Source organism: Dromaius novaehollandiae, chromosome 1 (assembly GCF_036370855.1).
Source record: "Dromaius novaehollandiae isolate bDroNov1 chromosome 1, bDroNov1.hap1, whole genome shotgun sequence".
Lineage (NCBI taxonomy): Eukaryota > Metazoa > Chordata > Aves > Casuariiformes > Dromaiidae > Dromaius > Dromaius novaehollandiae.
This window is the reverse complement of record NC_088098.1, coordinates 118190952-118206649: the sequence shown is the minus strand read 5'-3', so window position 1 is coordinate 118206649 and position 15698 is coordinate 118190952. Positions and strand designations below refer to the sequence as shown.

The 15698-nt window shown below is 49.7% G+C and overlaps 1 protein-coding gene across 3 annotated transcripts in view; it reads left to right on the top strand.

Moving 5' to 3' along the window:
• The window catches only part of RUNX1 (RUNX family transcription factor 1), a 178948-nt gene that overhangs the window by 86605 nt on the left and 76645 nt on the right, over positions 1 to 15698 (top strand). For 2 of the 3 annotated variants that reach the window (XM_064524656.1, XM_064524646.1), the window contains exon 3: positions 13694 to 13947. In XM_064524656.1, coding sequence (XP_064380726.1) covers positions 13694 to 13947 — 254 coding nt within the window. Of the gene's footprint in view, positions 1 to 11570; positions 11632 to 13693; positions 13948 to 15698 lie in introns of those variants that run through there. The other variant, XM_064524653.1, reaches the window with a different exon arrangement.

Here is a 15698-nt window from a genome sequence, read left to right as displayed (position 1 = left end):
TACATCTGTCTGTTACCTAACAAAGCTAAAGCTAAAGTACTTAGAATCCCTAATTTCATCATTGTGCAAATGAACTTGAGGAAAAGCAGATTAAAATATTTTGTTGTCTTTAAAATAAACTTGCTAATTTATAGACAGCCTATCGTGCCACTGGTGTCACCTACAACATCTATAAATGGAAAGTAGTAAAGGGATACAATATTAAGCTGATCTTGCTAAGCTTTGTTCACTCTATAGCAAATTTCCTTTTAAAAGACACAGTTGATATTGTAGTTGGTTTTTAAGGAACCTTTCATTATGACTTGCTGTCTTGGAAAGAAAATTTTATGCTCTTAAGTATTCTATAAGCTTAGGGTGTATTTCAGGGCAGGACCCGAAAGTTAAAAGTCTGGAATTACAGTTTTTCTTCTCCCTTATGCTGACACAAATCGAGAACTTGCAGCTAGAATTAGGCAGGCAGAGAAGGGGACCCACAGAGTGCTTTACAGCTCAGGGAAGAAGGAAGGCATCAGGTTTTGCTAAGCCCTGTGAGATCGATATCCCTCTGTGTGGCCCTTCCAGGAAACTGGGGGACGGCTCTGCTCTGGCCCATGTCCTGCATTGCCCAGGGACACGAGGCAGCAGCGAGAAAAAAGGGCAAAACTGGGCATGTTCCCTCCTCAGCACGCAGAGGGGATCTGATTCATCATCGCATTGCCACGTCTCCTGCTGCCTAGGGGACCAGCTTCTGCTTCTGCCCTGGCACCTGGAGTCCCCATGCGCCCCTGCCTGCCCTGCTGGTTGGCCGCTGCACATTTCTCAGCACCTTGCTGGGGTTATTTTGGCTTCTTCCTCCCTCTCCCCAGACCACATTCTGCTCCTTCTCTCACACACAGATCTCATCTTGGACCGATGAGAGTGGAGTTTTGGATATGAAGTTGCACCTTATTATGACCTGGGGGAGATCTGCGGTTGAGATCAAAAGTGGTAGATGACATACCTGGTAAATTAAAAATGCTTAAGAAAAAAACCACCCAAGAGGAGTAGCAATGATTTCCATTAAAACAAAGTTACACTTTTGTTGTAATTATTTACTTGTATTTAAAGTCCAATTGCTGTTTGTGAAAGATGCCAGACTGACAGTCCTGGAAATCTTACCTTTTTCCTCTGAACCAGCAACAGTACTATACAAGCTTTCACCGCACTTGCTGCTTCAGGTCCACCCACGAAGTCCCCAGTAGAGATGCTGCGCTACAGCAGGGCAGCCCTGAGGTTTTCTGGCTTTGCCTAACTGGGCACACCCTGCAGACCTGCTCCCTTGACCACGCAGACTACAGGTCCTGTTGAAGAACCCCACACATCTCCCTCTATGCACTCACACACAGGTTTTCTTTCCATGGAAACCAAAGCCTGGGGAGAGAAATGGTTCATGTCTGGTTCATGCCACATCCTGACATGCAGCCAACATTGCATACCCAGCACCTGAGCCACACTTCAGAGGTGGCCTCGGCCATGGTGCCTGCTTTAGTGACTGCCAGAGGGAAGGTGTCTGTGATGAAAGAATAGAGGCCATTTCTGCTTTCCTTCAATGTGTCAAACACAGGTCCACGTCCAGTCACTCTTAGTCTGGAGTACAACTGGAACCTTGAGGCTAAAAGTAGCTGCATTTCCCACTCCACTGCCCCAACTGTGGGAGCTTGGCCATTTGCTTTTATTTAAATATACTAATACAGAATCACAGGATGGGCAGGGAGCTCAAGAAGTTGCTTGTCCATATCTTTGCCCCAGTTGCCAGACTGACAGCAACCACACATGTGCCATCACTGAGAGAGCTCTGTCCAACTGCTTCTTAAGACCTCTGGTGATGGAGACCTCACAGCTTCTCCAGGAAGTCTCTCCCAATCTCCCCTTGCATTACCAATGGAAAGGTTGTCTTTATTCCCATGCAAATTAAGAACAGTCATTTTGTCCCATCAGCCCAAATGCTGTAGAACTTCTGTATCCTAAGAAGGTGCCCACACAGTTATGCCTTGGCATAGTACTTGGTCAGCATCAGAAATGGGCTAGTTTTTGGCTAGTGGGAACTGGTGTGGTCCCAGCAGTCTGAGCAGAGGTCTACTGACATACCTTTGCTGGAAGCTGCTTTTTTAAGTGGACCTTTACATCAGAGTTAAATAAGGATTCAGGATAGTGAGAGCTGAAGAAATCACCTCAACTTACACAGAAATTATACTGAAAAGACAACTAATTCTTTAGTCTCAGTGAGAATGATGAAGGCAACTTTAGGTCTTCTTTGCTTTTCTAAAAAATAAAAATAAGCCCATTTCCAGAATTGCTGTGTTTGCATATCTGGACCTGTTTTAAGTTATCTTTGGGGCTCCGGGCGAGTAGATTCAGTGTCATCAGAATATCCTTTTACTGTTCTGTGAGAGAGCAAAACTTAAGAACTTAAAATATCCTGTGAATGAGTTGAAAAGTCCTAGCTTAAGCAGAGACAACTGACACAGAAGGTTCCTGCAAACATTTGTATCAGCCTAAGCATATTCTAAAATGATCAAACTGTTGAAGAGGTTAGGTAAAACAGTTTGATAGAGCTGAACTGTAACTGTAGTATAAGAACAAAGTGACACTGAAAAAAAGATATAAAAAGAAATGAAACAATTTGGAAAACATTCCTATCATTAAACTAACAAAAATAAAAATCAGGGAAATCTACATGCCATGAAAAGTATCACAAAGAATAAAGCCCCTGGGGAATTTTGGTGTCTTCTAGCTCCCTAGAGCGTATGTTCTGAGAGAAACGCAGAGTTCAGTCTGCAAACCTCCCGTATCCTCTGTTTGTGCCACTGTGCAATTAACCATGTAAGATTTTAGTTAAGGGCAATATATCTAGCTGTGCTTGTCATTTACAAACCCCAAGGGAACCCAATAAAGACATACATAGAAAAATTCCAAGACAGAGTTTCATCTAGTATAAATAGGCATCACTGGCAGTTGATTGGCATAGATGTTGCTTTACCATGGTTAAGTTAGACCAGTAGAGCATCAGGCCCATTTGCAACAGGGTTACTAAAAGCCAATAACAATTTGCACCCACATACAATCCTAAGCAGCTGCTATTGAAACACCATTAACATGGAGAGCTCTTTCACTACATACACTTATATCATATTTTTCTGGCAAATTCTTATTATCAAATGATAAGAACATTGATAGTTTTACAAATTGTACTCTTCTTTGGTTATTGTCCCCTAAGTAAATGCTCAGGCTAAGATGGCAAACAAATCTTACCGGGTGAAGTTCAGCAGAAGCTTGCATGTATATATATGGCAAATGTTGGTGCTACCTTAGAATGCCAGGGCTTTTTAGCTGGAATTTGTCTTATTAATTAGATTGTTGGAAGCTGTTCAGAATTCTCCATATATTTTTTCTTCTTATGCATGGCTATTAAAGGTCTATATGTGAAGAGTCTGAAAACACATCTTCCTGAGACTTTTCTAAATACTAGTCCATGTGTCTTCCAGTTAATCAGATGGCCCAGATAGTGAGGCAGCTCCCTCCTGGGTAAACGGGTGTTGATATGAGCCTGAGACCAGTACAGCCATGCTCAGACCTGCTGAGCACACGGGGAGTCAGTCGCAGGTGGAATGTTAAGCAGAGAAGAAACAATTTATGAGATTAACTTGTGGCTTCATCTGTGGCTGAGAGAATGCATTAGTGGTGTTGAGCGTGGTTAAGAGAGCCTTTGCTTTGCAGTTAGGCTTTTTCTTCCTCCATGCCCAATTCGATCAAGTGATTTTGTGGTGAAAGTCCCAAGCATGATCCCTGAAGAGCTTGGAAGCAAAATCCTGTTCTGCATAAAGGTGTTGTCAGTTCATAGGAATAAATATGAAGTATGCCAGTCAGGGGCATACTTAATATTTACTGATATGAGGTTGGCTCAGTTGCTGGCCAACAGCACTCGCATGGCCACGTGCAGCTGAGACCAGGCCCTATGCTCTGACACAGACACTGGGAAACCTAGAAGCCTAGAAACCTAGAAGCAAGGAACAGCTTCTGATCAAATTTCTCTGTTTCTAGTACACAAATAAGGTGCCTCAGATTTACTACACCTAATCACACTGATTCACACTGGGAGTAGTTTCCTAATAGTTGTGGAGTAAGGGGGCTCTCTCTGTCTCAGGATGGCAATGTCTGTCCCACCAAACATCCATCTTTCATCAGTCTAAGTGTAATTAGTGCTAAGGCACACATGTCAAGCTTATTACCTGTGTTTCCTGGAGGGCTGCAAAAATATCAAAGGAAGCTGCTTCTATTTCACACCACATGCTGCTGTCTTTAAGGGAGCAAAATAGATTAAAGACTGAATGGCAGTTTCTTTCTCATCCAGTCAAATTATATCTGAAGCTCAAGCTGCAACAGCCTCTCACTAAGGCCCCTCTGCGACGCTTGTGGGAAGAGATCCCAGTCCTTGCTGCCAGCTCACTGGGTAACTACTGGAAAGGAAATGCTGCACAAACTCACTGTGTGGAGCTCTCCCATGTGGACAAGGAAAGAAGGAGCTACCAGCATGTACCCTATCATCCCTGAATAGCTCTAGGAACCAAGCAGAAAAAGAGAGAGACAGAGAGAGGCAGAGAGGGGCAGGAGGAGAAGAGAAGCCATTCCTTCCCAAAATGCCTTCATTAATAATATCATCCCTGGACACAAGCATCACAGATGTAATACTGGGAATAACATTTCTTGGTGACCACCTGCTTCATTATTCTAGTCTGTCACAGATTTTACATGGTGAAAGTAATGTAGAAAGAAGGAAAAAGAAGCAGTTAGCATCCTTATTTTTCCTAGCTTTTAACTCCACTCCAAAGTCAAAGTGTTGCAACACTACAACTTTCCTTCTGGCAAGCCTGGGAGGGAGGCACCCTCCTTTGAAAACCACCATTCTTCCTCTCCCTTGAGGTGTCAGAAGTTTCTTTTTAATAGGATCAGAGCATGCAGCCCTTCACTGCATGTCCACACCTTGCTGAGGTGAACGACCCAAGTTGGGCTTAAGTAAGTTGTCAGAGGGACTGCAGAAGGCCATTTAGGGATTTAAAAGCTTTTTTATCTTAATGCCACTGTTTCAAATGTCAACTGGGTCAAAGTTAGTAGTGATTTAGGCTTTTGTTTTTAGTTTTAGTTTTGATAACCCTGCTATTTTTACTGAAATACAATATTTATGTCATACAACTCCCCTGTAATTGACATCTTTACTGGCAGAGTCAGTTGATGCATCTGATGCATCACAGATGACACACCAGAACTTCTCAGGTCAGGAGTAAAGCACCGTGAGGGTGCACAGGGAAGGAGCTTTGTCCCAAAAACATACCAATGGTTTCAATTTCCTGTTTGCAACCCTTTAGGAACTTTTGCAGAAAACTATAATGCATACTGAATTTTCACTGAAAACAAAGCAAACCTACTCTGAGCAAGGCAAACCCATACCAAGGTACTCACGTCAGATGCAGCATGAATACTACCATTATGTCTTACCTATTAGTGCCATAGCTATAGCGCTTTTTTTTTCTCTGTTGGGTATAATCAGGGGGCTGATTGTCTGTCTGGCCAGTCTCCACTAATTGCAGGAACAGGGTCTGGGTCACAAGGATGACCCAGACCTGCCCAGCTTCTAGCATAAACCAAGATATCATAAGGGCTTTTTCAGTATAAAATGAGCTGGCTGGAGCACTTGGGGCCGTTCAGCCAGTTGAGCTGCAGTACAGCCACAATTTCTTCTCCCCTGGCATGTCCATGCCCTCAGAGGTGCTGAAGGAATAAAATAGTTATATTAATTCTGTGCCATTTGTAGAATCCTCTGTATGCCAAAGCCATTCCCTGCCAGCCAGGTGGGTTAGATTTACTGCTCCTTTTGAATGTCCTGGAACAAAAGAGAGCTGGATCCCCCCCCCCCCCCCCCCCATTTGCTGGTACAAGCCATCTGTAGTGTTCCTACTAGAGCAGAAGATCAAAAGCCCAAATGTTTCAATTAGTGCTGGAGGTTGTTATGATGTGAACCTGAGTATACAAAATGCCACAGAAAATACTAGGTGTGGGTGATGTTATCTGCATTAATCTAGGCATGTAATGAGTATAGTATAATGGCACACAATGTGTATTTTTTAAGTCTCCAAAACAGCAAGTAGTTATACCAGATGGCAGCTTTTCAACAATTTCCATTCCCCTCTCCACCCCATACTCCCAAGTATTTCAGGTAATTGGCTTCTCCTCTAGGGGTTAGCCACAGTGGAATCATATTAAATTTTCTTCACTTAGCCTTTTTCCCCACCTCCTTTTAATTTTGAACTGTGCAGAGAAAGAAATCATCCAAAAGCTCTGAGTATTTGTATGTGTTTGTTTTTAAAAGCTCTCCAGAATGGCCTCAAAATCATTTGGGCTTCTAGGTCACACAGTATATCCCGTGCTTTTTGGCTTCACTTCTGCTATTTCTTAAACTTTCCCCTTCAAGGTGTTTGTCAAGCTCTGACTTGAAAAGTTCGAGTGATGTTGATTCTGCAGCTTCCCTGGGAGCATATTCTCCTGTCTATTTGATCTTACGATCAGCGTTGCCCCTGCTCTTAAAACCGAACTCGTTCTACTTCAGTTGGCATCTGTTATTTCTTGTCTTATCATTTTTAACTAATGAAAACAGTTCCTCCCCTTCCTCTTTATAGTTGTCTTTCATGTACTTGTAAACTGCAGTCATGCTGTCCCCTTGGCTTCCCTTTTGCCCAAATTATATTTATGTATTTAATTCCTTTAATCTTTCCTTATAGGTAGTTCCTTGCAGACCTTTAATCACTGTAGTTGCCCTTCTCTCTAATCTCTCTCATCCACTGATATATAGTCAATAACACCATGGCCAGGACTAAACCCATTGCTCTCTCTAGGACTGTAGAGCTGGGAAAATGACATTGGTTGCTCCCTCGGCTCTAGATGCGCCCCCACCCCACTTCTGCCCCTCAGAATATCATCTCTCTGCTCATCTGGCAGCATTTCACCAAGTAACCAGCTTTCATTTTGGGGAAGGCAAAATGAGTTGCATCCCACTGCAAAGTAACGCATTTCTCATGTCTAGTCCACAGGTACGTGGAGCGTTCACAAGACGAACCACCAAAAGGTCTTTTTGCATTGGAAACTTTAACACAGTTTCCCACTCCTACTCACAGATTTATCAACAGCTGTATAAGATCAAGGAGTAAAACTGTCTTGTCACAATATTCTAGTGACTATTTTGGGGGCCAGACGGGGGTGCTCCTCATGAAGCAGGCTGAGGAGAAAGGACACCCCTGCCCCTGCCTACGCCTGTAGCCCTTGGGTCTGGGCGCTAGCAGCAATCATACGCCACACACTTGCTTGCTGACACACACCCAGAGTAGGTGTGCACCAGAAATGAGCCCAGCCTGGCCTTTGGCCCGTAACAAATCTCCCAGCAAAGCTGAGCCGGTCTGGCCAGGCATCAACACAGGCTGCCGGTGCAGTAACTTCATAATAGTTATTAAACCTCCCCCTTGAGAAAAGCGGAAGAATGGTGTCTCAGAAAAACTTCTCTGAGGATGGTAGTACTGGTGAGGTGCTATGACTTTCACAGGGCTGGGCATACTGTGTTGCCGTGCCTCACGAGCATATCCACATTAGTAGAAAAGGTCAGCTGAACCGCACTCCACTGAGTCTTTTCAGAGCTCTACCCCGTCTCAGCTCTTCCTTGTCTCTTGCTTTGACTCATTCCTTCACCTGGCAAAACTCCGGGCAGCCAACCCACAGGCCTGAAAAGCTGGAGGCAAATTCACAGTTTCACCTCTCAGCTGAATCTTATCCTCCAAGTCTCCTCCCACCCTTCCCTTTGCCACCAATTGTTAGTTTGAGTCAAAAAAGAAACATGCAGCCCTCTTGGTTGTGGTTTCTGAATGGTCAGGAGAGTGAGATGGTAAAGAGTAGCTCCCTCCTTATTTATAGACCTATGTCCTTGTCACTCACGTCTCTGATGACATGGCTACTGTTCAGGCAAATCCTCATAAGGGGAGTCCTGTGCACTCTAAAATACTTTGAGTAACAAGAGCATGGATTGCTCCTCCATATTTGAAAAGAAGAAGGCTCACAACTTCTACCCAGGAAGAATGAAATAGGCTCTTGAGCACTGTTATCACCTGGACATCCTAAAAAGGATGAAGAGTCCTGGGGAACTTTTTCACTGGTAAATGTGGGTCACAAAGTAATTAGATGACCCGACTAAATGCATGGAATGAATATGTGTTATTTCACCCTTCCCCACAGCCCCTCTGCTTTGCATAAACTGAGCGGCAGCCAGCCCCCCCTCTTGCAGAGCAGATAGCCACATGTCTGTTACCAGAGATCAAAGACAAAATCCCTGGAGGGGTCTAGGCACTTCCTCCTCCCTGAAATCAATGGAAGTTAGACACCATACACCTCGTTAGACCTGACCCGTTGAGCCAAATTTCCTCTGCATTATACTGGCTATCTCACATTCTCAGCGGCATTATATGTGTGCTTTACATGCCTGGGATGAACTATTCATATTTCATTGTGTGTGAGAGACCACTGCAGGGAATAAGGAGGATCTTGCTTTATAGTTACAGGATGCTGCTCTTCTCTGTGCACTCTTTCATTATTCTAGCAGCACAAAAATAATTTAGTATATCATATACCGTAGCTATTGTTTTCAGGTAAGTCACTGGGATGACCCATGATGGTAACTGCTGTGCAATAAATACTTGCAGGGGCAATGCAAAAGCCTGATCCTACAAATTTGATTCACAGGCATTAACCTACTGATTCATCATTAGTAGAAGCAAGGCACGCTCACACAATTATAAGCACCTTCAAGAGGGCCTTAATACATGTAATAAGTAATTCAGGCACGAGAGGTAGGAGCTGACCCAGCGAATAATGCCACGTTAAGCTCAGATGCTCCAAACAATTAAGCGAGTGCGTAATTACATTCCCCAAAGAGAGTTCTGTTGAGTTCAGCAGCAACGCTGCTAAGAATGAGGTTGGGCATGTTTCTAAGCGTTGGCAAGACCGGGGTCTGTGGCCAGTTCTTTTAGTTTGTGTTCATATTATGTGTATGCCAGTTCTCTTAAGGTCTGCCTATTTTCCCCTTTAACAAAATGTTTTTCTGCCTTTCTTGTGCAAGTTTTCTCTGACCCCCACACAAATTCAAACCATTTCAAGCAAGTGTCTCTTTCTGCCTGTTTTGCCAGGGAGTGTTTGCTTGGCCAGTGGTAACTTGCGTGGTGTTCAGGCTCTAATTCTCCCCTTGCAATTTAGGCTGTTTAAAATTCATCCCTAAATTGTTGCTCCCTCTCTCGTATTTCCAAAGCTTTTGCTTAGCTGTATTATGTAAAAAGCTCAGTGCTTTGTGGTCTAGTAAGCCCGTACAACAGAAGCAAGGCATGGCAGATAGAGATTCAGTTGTGGTTTGTTTACTGCTGTAATAAATTGATGTCAAAATACAAATGTAAGGAGTGCTGTGTGAGAATTAGTAAAGGTATAAATAGCAGCTGTGACCCCTGCTTCAAAGGGATTTTTGTACAAAAGGCTGAGTGTCCGAGTGCAACTTTTAGCATTAGGAAAGCTAAAAAGACTTGCCATGTGAGAATAAGTACCAACTTTAAATTTTCAGCATCCTTTCCATACTTCACCTCCTTACTGACATTCCTACAAGGTGCTTAATTCATTAATTCCTAACCTTCCAGAGTATTTGCACAAGATGTAGTAAGGGGACAATAAATTCCTAGGAGATCTCCTCTCTTTGTCATGCAAAAATAAAATTATAAAGATGATAAATTGAATTAACTAAAAAAAATTTTAAAACCCCACATGGCTATTGTTAATATAAAATGTAAAATACCTTGCTCGATCTGTATCAAGTTATCCTCACTGCGATATTTTCTCTATCCACTCTGCTCTTACCTAACTCCTTAACTCACCTTCATAAAAGCTCAGAAGTTTCTATGCAGTTAAAAATATGTAGTCACCTTTAGTTTACCATCCCTCATTTCAGGGCTGATAATGCCACTAAGTTATAGAAAACTGTAAGTGTGTAATATTTTCTTTGCCTTCTGTAAAATTTTGGCATTTTGTATCTTTCTGTCTGTTAACATGTGTAATAGATCGGGTTTTATTTTGTATTTATACTAAGGAATTCGGATTAAGTAAGGATGAAAAGTAGCGAGTTAAATTCAGCTCAACATATTCCTTAATTTAAACATAAAATACACTCTACTTCTTGGCTAAAACAGGAGGAAATGAGGGGGGGAAAAAGCACAAATACTATACGGGTATTTCAGGCGATGTACATAGATGTATGTACATCACTAAAATAACTCCTCTTATCTCTACAGTGCCTATAAAGCGTTATCAGCTACTAATATACCCCAGGCGGTTTTTAAGCTGTACTTTATAACATCCATTTGCCGGTATAATTTTGCCCTTAAAGCAGAAGAAATCATCTCCGTAGTAATTTAAACTCGGGATAATTTCGTACGAGGAAGAGCGCAACAGGGAGCAAACGACGGAGAAAAGGAGCCACGCGAGCGGCGGGCTCACAGGAGCGCGCAGAAACGCTGCAATGCCGTGCCAAATGCCGCGCCTCCTGCACCAAACCCGTCCGCTTAAACCAGAGACCTGTTGCTGGTCTAGCCAGCGCGCAGCGCACGCCGAGCCGGGGGCCGGCGCCGCGCAGGTTACGCGGGGTCGCGTGGGTGCGCGGCGGGGAGGCAGCGCGGCCGGGCGCGTTAGTGTCGGGCAAGGGCGGCTGCGTGAAACCGTCCCCGCGGCCCCGGAGGGCCCAAACGCGCCTCCCCGCCCAGCCGCGCTGCCCCGCGGAGACGCCCCGCGCCGGCCGCAGGTGGCCGCGCCGCCCCTTCCCCGCTGCTCCCCGCCGGCCGCGGCCCACGGCGGGCGGCGGGCTCCCTCTGCCGGCGACGCGGCGCAGCTGCAGCTAGGGCCGCCCCGCCGCGGAAGGGCCGCCCGCCGGCGGCGGCGAACCGCGCCGCCCGCCCCGGGCCCGGCCCCCGGCCTCCCCGAAACGGGGGCACGTTCGCCCCCGAGGGGCCGCCGCGGGCGTGGAAACCGCCACCGCCGCCCGGAGCGAGCGCCCGCCACCGCCAGGCCGCCCCGCCCGCGGCGCGAGGGCGCCAACGGCCGCAGCCCGCCAACGGCCGCAGCCCAACGGCCGCGGGTTCGGGGCTGGCGGAGGCGCCGAGTCGCGCGGAGGAGCCCCTACCGCAGTGCCGGCCGCAGGCAGCGCGGCAGTGTCGTCCGGGCTTGGATGCGCGGGGACCCGTCCCGTTCGCCACCCGCCCCCCAAACCCGCACATTTTGAAAAAAAAGGAAGCCGAGCCCGAGGGTGACGGCCGACCCGGCGGGGCGCAGGGAGCCGCGGGGCTGCCCGGCGACGCCGCGACATGGCGGGCGGCGAGGGGCTCGCTGCGGGCCGCGGCAGCCCGAGCGGTTACCGGCCCTGCAGCCATCCCGCCCAGCGCCGGCGGGCGAGCGGGGGGGCAGGGGGGCGGTCTGCGAGTGAGGCGCGGACAAAACTTGCGCAGGCGATGGAGGCAGGCGATGTTTGCCGGGCGCGCTCCCTCCTCCGTGGTAGTATTCCCCCCCCCCCCCCCCGCGAACCGCAAGCGGGGACGCGGGTGCGGCGCACACACGGCCAGCGGCTTGGCGGCGGGGTCTGAGAGCGGCGGCACGTGGGGGGGGGGGGGGGGGGGCGTGCGCGCTGCGGCGGCCGCGGCATCCCGCTGACAGCGGCTGCCCGCTCCGCACAGTAGCTGCGGCGGCCGCGGCGGCCGGGCCAATTCCAGGAGCCCCTGGCCCGCGGCCGCGCCCGGGCCGCTCTCGGCGCGGGCTCTGATTGGCCCGCGCCCTCCCCGTATGCAAAGGAGCCGAGGCAATGACATTCCTCCGCGCTCTCGCTGCGAGCGCGGCCGCCTGCCCGGGCACTCCCCACTCACGGCGCCGGCGGCCGCGCGGAGCCGGGCGCCGCGGAGCGCGGCGGTGCGGGGGGCGGCGCGGAGCAGCGCGCTGCGGAGCGGAGCGGGGCGGCGGGCAGCCGGAGCGCAGCGCGGGGCCGCGGGCAGCCGCCGAGGAAGCTCTCCGCGCTCACGTGAAGACGCAAGACCTCTGTGCTGTGGAAATGTGCTTTTTCTCAGGCGGTCGTCTGGGCTGGAGACTTTAACTTCTAACCCCGGCTGGGAACTTTTTTTTTTAATCTGCCTAATTGCTTTCGGTCTTTCTCTAGCTTTTTTTTCCTTTTTTTTCGGAAGGAAAGCTTTCAGTTGTTCCAAACTAGTGTTTTTTAAACCGCTTTTTTATTGCTGTCGGTTGGTTGGGTTTGCTTTTCTCCGTGTGTGTGCGCGCGTGGGCTGTCCTTGCCGGCTCTCTGTAGCCATCCCGTTGACTTGAGGCGACAAAAAGAAAAGCCATGTTTCCGAAAGCAGCCTTCCACCTGCTGTGGTTAAAATATTGTTAAGCAGCCGGTTCCTGTGGCCGAATTAGAGGAAGACTGCCTCAGATACTGAAAAAAAAAATTGGCAATGACTTACGAAGTTGTTGCAGACTGTTGGTTTGACTGCTGGGGAGAACGTGAGTGAGAGAGAGAGAGCGCTGTTGCACACACAAAACCGCAGAGAGAACCCACAATTTAACCAACATCCCAAAACCCAAGTTCTCAGACGTGGACCTTTTAGCCTCAGAGCTTGTGATCGGCTGCGACCTTTCTTTAAATTTACGAAAGACGTTATACCAAAGACACGTACAAAGCTAGATATTTAAAGCTTGAATGCCATGCCCTGAGGTTTTGTGTGTGTGTGTATGCAAGAATTATTGAAAGGTCATGACATGAGTACTCTCAGTGCAACGCACACCAAACTACTGAAGCTGATTTTCCAGGCTGCTTTAAAAAAAAAAAACTCGCAGAGAACATTAATGGATTCCTGTTGTGTTTAAATTCTCTATAGATTACATTGTAAATATTTTATGAAGTACAGTATATATCTGTGTGCGTGTGTGTGTGTATGAATGTATATATAGTTATAGCCAGCTGACCTCTGATCAGAAAATCTAGCCCACGTATCGCGTTCTCGGAAGACTGAATCCGAATTTCACCATCTTTAAGAGCGATTTTTGCCTATGGAAGACGCTGATGTATTTTGCTTTCTTTTGGGGACTTTAGAGAAATCATCCGGAAGAAACTGATAGGAAGCTGACTCTCTGGGAATCCCGGGCTTTGCATGTGTTTCTGAACGCGCCGTGTATTTGACTCGCATAAAACTGTCCTCGGTGCTCGGGAGTTTGAAAGGAGCTTTCCCTCCGGTAACTTTTGGCAGCCGCCAAAGACTAAATGCAGAGGCGCCGCGGTAAAACCTCGCGCAGAAGACCGTTTCGATTACTGGATTAACTTGATCTATTCCGCAGCACCAGGAAGCCAAGAGTTAAGTCTCAGCGTGCTCGCTATCTTAGCCGCGTTCAGCAAAAAATTAACTTTGGGGACTGGCGTAGAAACGAGTTTCCCCCGGGTCCTCAGGCTGTATCCGTTTATGTTGGTCCCCAGAGAGCAGACCGCTGAAGAGTTACGCTCGTTTCGCTGCTCTGTAAAAACTCTGTGGAGGTCTTTCACTCAAAAGGCTTGTTGTGATGCGTATCCCCGTAGATACCAGCACCAGCCGCCGCTTCACACCGCCCTCCACCGCGCTGAGCCCAGGGAAGATGACCGAGACGCTGCCGCTGCCCGGCCCCGAGCACAGCGGCGCCCTGGCGGGGAAGCTGCGCGGCGCCGACCGCAGCATGGTGGAGGTCCTGGCCGACCACCCCGGGGAGCTGGTGCGCACCGACAGCCCCAACTTCCTCTGCTCCGTGCTGCCGACGCACTGGCGCTGCAACAAGACGCTGCCCATTGCCTTCAAGGTAGGTCTGCGGGCGGGGGGCGGCGGGCAGAGACGGGACAGGGGCCGCTGCCCGGGGGCCGCGCCGGCTCCAGCTGCCGCCGCTCGCCTCGGCTTATCCATATCTCCGGGAGTGAGCGGCGGTGCTGCTGCGGGGGGCAAAAAAAAGGACAAAACCCGAGGAGTCTGGCCGCCCCGGGGACGGGATGCCGGCACAGCCTGTGTCGGGACGGATGCGGCTCCCCCGGGTCTCCCGGCGGCGGCTGCGGCACCGCGGGGGCGATGCCGCCCGCTGCTGCCTCCCGGCGCCGGTGCCCGCGTCGCCGGCGAGAGCACGGCGGGACCGCGCGGCCCCTGCTCGGAAGAGCGGGCCTTGCCCTCCGCCAGGCTGGCAGGGGCTCTCAGGGGAAAAACAGACCTTTCTCTCGCTCTCTCTTTTTAAATTATTTTTTATTTTAAATCTCGGGGCCTACCTCAAGCGCCTGTTGCCTGTTTTGACTCTTCGCGGGGTCGCCCCGAGGGCTGACAGGCGGCTTGTTTTCAGAAGCCCTCTCGCTAAACCCGTGCTTAAATAGCCGAAGTAAAACTGCGCCAGAGCACGGGGGAGGTAGCCGCCGACTTCCCCTGCCAGGGCCGGGGCAGGCGCCGGGCTGCGGCGAGCTGCGGCTCGGCACCGGGAGGGTGGCCGCGGGCGCCGGGGGTAGCTGCTGCACTCCCCTCCTCTGCCCGGCCTGGTTCCCGTTACCTGGGTTCCTGTCAAAATCATCCCCCCTCGGTCATTTTTCTTTTTCGGCTTTGGCCTATTGATAACTTCGCGAATGCGCTGGTTTTCCTGCCCTTGATGCCGCTCTGCTTCCGACCGGGGAGAAAAAAGGTAACGTTACCCGTCCCTCCGAGGCGTGAGCCTAGGCGCTCGCCGACGTCCCGCGGTTAGCCATGCGGTCGGGAATTGCGAAGTTGGTACTGCTTGCTTTCGTGGTCGCTGCTAGACCCCGACCACCCTGGTACAACGTCGCCAAAGGAGAGCAGACCCGAGTCTTTCTGATGACTTTTGGCGGAAGGAAAACAGAGGGAGAAGGTAATCAGTTTAGCTGCCCAAAGCTTTGGGAAATAGTGCTGAGAAAGCGGCTCGACGGAAAAGTTTTATTGTGTCTGGAGAGGTTTCTTGTTTACGCGTATGTGAGGCTGGGGAGCGGGAGGAACAACTCGGCAGGGTCAGTTCCGAAATTCACACATTTAACTTAATTATTATACTGTCACCCACGCACTGTGCAGCTGCTGCTAATTACTTGGGAAGCTCTCCTGGAAGGCAGAGTTACTGTATAAAATAGACGTGCGAGCTGCTCCGCCCCGCCGGGAAGGGAGATAAGCGACGTCTCGCAATCTGGCTGCGATTTCTCCTTCGCGTCCCCCTCCCTCCGCCCGTGTGGCTCCCCGGCGGCGGCTGTGCAAGTGCCACCACGCGTGGCTGTCCCCGAAGCACGCCCGCAGCCTTCTGCTCTTCCCCCGGGTGGGAAGCGGGGAGAGAAAAGTGTCAATAACGCGATTATCCCTCGGCCGGTCCGGCTGCCCGCGGCGCCGCCGGTGTCGCCCGCAGCCGCTGCCGTCCCCTCGCCTCTCCGAGCACCGCGGGGAGGCATCTGCGGTGGCTGCGCGGAAAGTGCCCGCGGAGAGGGCGCCCGGCAGCCCCGAGGGCGCTGCGGCGCGCTGCGAGGCCGCCTTCCCTCTCCTTTCCCCCGCAAGCCGCAGCCCGGCTTCTGCAAACGCAGGGAG